Consider the following 5026-nt stretch of genomic DNA (forward strand, 5'->3'; position numbering starts at 1 on the left):
CATATATAGACATATAGACATATATAGACATATAGACATATAGAAAAGCAAAGGGTGGTCTTGTAGGGTTGACCCAATCACCTGACCAAGTAGCGGGCTAGATACTGTCCTATCACATCTGCAACATGGTTTCTTTGTCCATGTAGATGTAAATATAAACACAGGTAACACACACACAAGGAAGAAGGCAAAGCACGACAGAAGCTTGATGCTAATGACAGGCAAAAGATAAGAGACGAACTACAAGAGCATCACATCCACTGAAGTGCGAAACTGATAGAGTAGTAAACATCGTCAATGGACATGTAGCTTCCGAAAAAGGTGAATGTGCACGATGCTGTTGCTATTGGGGAGACGATGGTTTCTAAGTTTAGAGCTAAACTACCAGCTGGCTTTCACGAGCTTTTGAAAAAAAGAATCTTCACAATGGAAACAACCTAGAAAAGTGTAAAGTTGGGTGATAAAAAATGTACGACATGGAGAACCTTTATGTCCGCATGCTTGTTGTAAGTCAGAAGAGACAAATGCGATTGCAACAATTGTTCAGATATAAGCTTGCCCCTGTGCTATTCTGTCTGTTTGATAAGTATGGAGACCTGAGAAAGGGCAATAAAACAAATCTTGTTGCAAAACTTGCAGTGCATACTTCTTGGTCGATTAAACCAGATGTCTAACTAGTAGATTAAAATGCTATGATGTATCACATCTTGTGGCAAAAGAACAGTTGAACAGTTTGCTGAGTCTTGCCAGAAAGCGCTAACCAGGGATCACGATGTGTACATGATATTTGACCATTATCATGATGGCTCCGTTAAGTCTCATGAACGGGACAGGCGCTATGCGGTTGCTGGAGCAACTAAACTCAAACTGACACCAAACACAGTTTGGCCACAACGAGAAATTGTGATGAGAAGCGAGCACAATAAGAAGAAATTAATTGAAATGATATGCCCGCGGATGAGCTGCTGCTTCCCATTCATGATAGGAGAAAACCAGTGCCTGTTTGACCATGAAGAAGCCGATGTGATCCTTGTGAGTTGCAGGCTGCATATGATTAGGCAGCAAAGCAATAGGAAAATCCAGATCATCTGCGATGACACAGATATGGATACACTTATGTACTTCTACTGAAAGAACAAGCTATCAGCTCAAATTACAATGAAGAAGTTTGATGGCCAAATTATCGATATCAATGCTTCTGCAAATAAACTTGATGGCAGCTCTTACCTCTGCATGCTTCGACAGGACGTGGCACAGTTTCGTGTCCTTACCGTGAGGGAAAGGTGACAGCTCTCAATGTATTGATGAATCATGCCAATCTATGATTAGACATTAATGGTGATCGTGATACACGAGTAGATGATTGGATTGAGACCGGCGAAAACTTATACTGTCTTTTATATGGTGCCAGACAGCGTATAAGCATGAATGCTTTACGATATAAGCTCTTTAGCATGAAAAAGAATTCTTCTATCATGTCATTGCCACCAACTGATGACGCCTTTGCTGAACATATGAAACGTGGTCACTTACAGGCTATGATTCGGAAGACTGCCAGGTCCACCAAACGTAGATATTTCAATCTATGGTTGGAAACTTCTTGAAGGCAAACCTCATCCCACTTTTGGAAATACAGCAGTTGCACCTCCAGACTCATGAAAGTTGTTGCTTGCAGATATGCCTCAAACAAGCCATGACATACTGGAAAGTGCAGTTGTAAGGATATTGGATTGTCATGCACATCATTCTGTAAATGTGAGGCTGCATTATGATAAGTGTCACAATGAACACACTGCTAGACATGTTTCTAGTGATCAATCTGAGATGCATACAGGATAGTGGCAGTTCAGGTAAACTTTCTATATCAGAAGATTCACACCTGAATTGAAGGTGAGATGTGTAAATGTATAAATGATAGCTGATGTATAATGTATTTATATTAGAACATATTGCGAATTTTAGTGATATAATCATTACATAATTGTGTGCTAAGACCCAACTAACATTTAAATGTCTCATATAGAGACAATTTGAAATGTACATGTGTAATAGACTAGCAATCTATGGCTTCGCTGACAGTTTGTGGTGGCCATTTTGCCATTTTGAATACTTGGCTTCTGATCGTATGCAAACTCCACGACAGATGGCGCTCTCGCTCGCTCTGGCAATGTTGAATCCTGATTGTACGAAGGGGGCGCTGCATGCAGTTCGGATCGTATGTTGTGGGTGTAATTAGTCTAGGATTGTGCATGACTGTTTAATGAGAAAAGCAATACCAAATGTTTGAGGATTGACCTATTATTACAGAAGTTATTGCAAGTTTAGCATACCGACCCCCTTAATTTATACGCACTCAAATGCGAAAATATACGATCTGCATTTTTTGTGATAAAAAAATTGCCCAAGGTTGCCAAAGTGGCACCCGGTGGATTCCGGTTCATGATAGTCTAAAGATCAGGAAACCACAAAAAACCTTGTATATACCCGATTGCAACGTTCTGTCATTTGGCAACCCGACTGTACCCGTTTTCTAGAATATGTGAGTCTGCCCATGTGTATATACTACCCAGAAATTCCGCCTGTTCCGAAGGCTTGTTTTCATACTCTTCGTTTAAAAAAGATGGCGCTTCGCGTACGTTGTCGTTGCCTTATAAAAGTAAACAAATTAAGCCACTGATCCCATAAATATTGCACTGCCGGTGCACAACACGCAAATTCACTGATTTCATCCGAAATACGACTGGTATATATTCATATTTATTTTATATAGGCCTATAGGTAATATTTATATTTATTTACTGGTCATAAGGCTTTAGCGTAAACCTTTTACGAAAACCAAGACATTACGGAAACCAAATGATAGATTTTTGAGGAAAGTTGTATTCATACACATAAAAAGCTGTATTTACACATGTTTATTCGCCGCGTATGTGGGTATAAAATTCCGCGCATTTTGAAAATATAGCCATAGGATTTCATAGGAATATGTGGGATGTAAAAATGTAATCTGGTTTCCCGTCACTTTATATATATATATATATATATATATCAAGAGTTCATAATAGAAAATCTCCATTTCTAATTTTCTATTATGGACTCTTATATATATATATATAGCTGGAGGCATCTCGGCATCCTGATTCCGTTCCCGACCTGGTGTCCGGGGAGGCCCGCCGAGCACGGAGACGCAGGGAGAGTCTTCACATACTCACCGGCTCCTTCCAGACTAAGATCGAGCGGCGGCTTCCCATGGAGGCGATCGTTGCCGCGAAGGCCAAGCAGTAGTAAGTCAGCATCGTACGAACAGACAGACGTATGCACGAGTTTAGATGTGTGTTCGCGAGTTTACAATTAAGTGCGAGTCTCTGCATGCTTCAGAAGTGGCGTTGATATACAACGGCGTTAATGAACGGTGCTAAATTCGCGTAGCCGAACAGTAGCAGTGGATAGTTGTGTGGGGGATGAGGGATAGAGAGGGGGAGAAAGTGTGAGAGAGAGAGAGAGAGAGAGAAAGAGAGAGAGAGCGAGAAAGAGAGAGAGGGAGAGGGAGTGAGGGATAGAGAGGGAGAAAAGAGAGGGAGAGAGAGAAGAGAGAGAGAGAGAGAGAGAGAGAGAGAGAAAGAAAGAAACAGAGAAGAGATGAAGAGATAAGCTGATCATCCTTATTGCTGAAACGCTCATCTGCTATGCTCATCTGCTATGCTCATATGTGACTTGCTCAATGTTGTGTAGTGGGATTTGTGATTATTAAAATTTAATAGTCTAGGCGTTTTTAATAAAAAATAATGCTTTAATATCATCGGTCGAAATTGTTTATATAATTGAGTTGCAATTTCACAATTTCAACTGAATAATATAGCGATCGATCTCATGCAATAGTAATTCAGTGATAATCTACAACGTTCAGTTCTTATCTTGTCTAATACATCTGAAATTAAATATTGAGAGTTTTTGCTCAGTCTTGGGGAGATATTCGAACCTGCAGAACTTCAGCGGAATTTACGAGCATTTATGGCTCTTAAAAGTTTTTGTTTTGTTTAGAATGCTGGGTGTGTGCTTACGTCACATATTTTCCGCAGCCACATATATATTTATTATCAAGAGCTAATAAACACCACAACAGCCACACCGAGTCTGCGGGGAGGTAAATATAGTGTATAACAGCTTTTACTTGTATTTTCACCTCAATTCTTGCCTTTTTGCTCCGGAGTACAAAGTCTGGAAGCAGACGTTTTTCGTTGGTTCTTACAAAGAGATAAATAAACCGGCGTGAATTGGTGCGTGTACGCGCACATATGCGCGTGTAGGTACAGCTGTGTGCGTTAAAACACTCGCTCGATCACGCCGCCTTCTAAAAATACATTCACCCTTGTCTCCTAGACCCATTTATTTATTTAGAATGTGGCGCGTGTACGATTCGTTTATAAATTTTCAGTAAAATTCTGTCTTTGTTGACGCAGAGCATGGGAAAATGTTTGCGTAAAAGTATAGGTCATCAACCTGGCAGGCGCGCATATCATATAAATTCTCCCCTGCAGGCGGACGCGAACATTTGTATTATGAACGCCCGCATTGGCAAGTAAATAAGTGTTCGTAGCTACAGCTATAGCGGTTCCTGTGGCAACCGCGTGCGGGCGTATCAGGATTTATAGCGCAGTTAATTACTAGTGCTACGTTCTCAACGACACGGCAATTGAGAAAGCCAGCTTCCCATGGAAATAATTTCAGCCGTGGAAGCACGCGTACATTCACGTCTTTTCCACTAGGTGGTAGCTTGCTAATTACATCGTGACATCAGTTAGTACGTGTGTTACCTGTGTACACAACGTGCACTGACGATCACATGTTTTCACCTATGTTTTCATGTGCACCTAAACCCTGATGTGCTCTTGATGCTATGGAAACGATATTGCTCTTATGTAATACAGCCTGTATCACACACACGCACACGCGCGCGCGAGCGCACGGACGCATTTGCGCATGATATATCAATATAAATGTAATAAATGTAATATAAATGTAATAA

General features: G+C 40.7%; 2 protein-coding genes across 2 annotated transcripts in view; one reads left to right on the forward strand and one right to left on the reverse strand.

Annotated features, from left to right (window-relative positions):
- LOC106813838 (5'-nucleotidase domain-containing protein 3-like) overlaps window positions 1-2101 on the reverse strand; it is a 56000-nt gene extending 53899 nt beyond the window's left edge. Inside the window, exons 1-4 of the mRNA XM_014818069.1 lie at window positions 2078-2101; window positions 1534-1747; window positions 1000-1088; window positions 762-867 (exon numbers count right to left, since the gene is read on the reverse strand). Of these exons, the coding sequence (XP_014673555.1) occupies window positions 762-867; window positions 1000-1088; window positions 1534-1747; window positions 2078-2101 (433 nt within the window). The remainder of the gene's footprint in view (window positions 1-761; window positions 868-999; window positions 1089-1533; window positions 1748-2077) is intronic.
- A 42-nt stretch (window positions 2102-2143) lies between these two features.
- Window positions 2144-5026, forward strand: part of LOC106813839 (tetratricopeptide repeat protein 16-like) — a 4846-nt gene continuing 1963 nt past the window's right edge. The window contains exons 1-2 of the mRNA XM_014818070.1: window positions 2144-2215; window positions 3118-3284. Of these exons, the coding sequence (XP_014673556.1) occupies window positions 2144-2215; window positions 3118-3284 (239 nt within the window). The remainder of the gene's footprint in view (window positions 2216-3117; window positions 3285-5026) is intronic.

The sequence above is a fragment of the Priapulus caudatus genome, unplaced genomic scaffold (genome assembly GCF_000485595.1).
Source record: "Priapulus caudatus unplaced genomic scaffold, Priapulus_caudatus-5.0.1 Scaffold833, whole genome shotgun sequence".
NCBI lineage: Eukaryota > Metazoa > Priapulida > Priapulimorpha > Priapulimorphida > Priapulidae > Priapulus > Priapulus caudatus.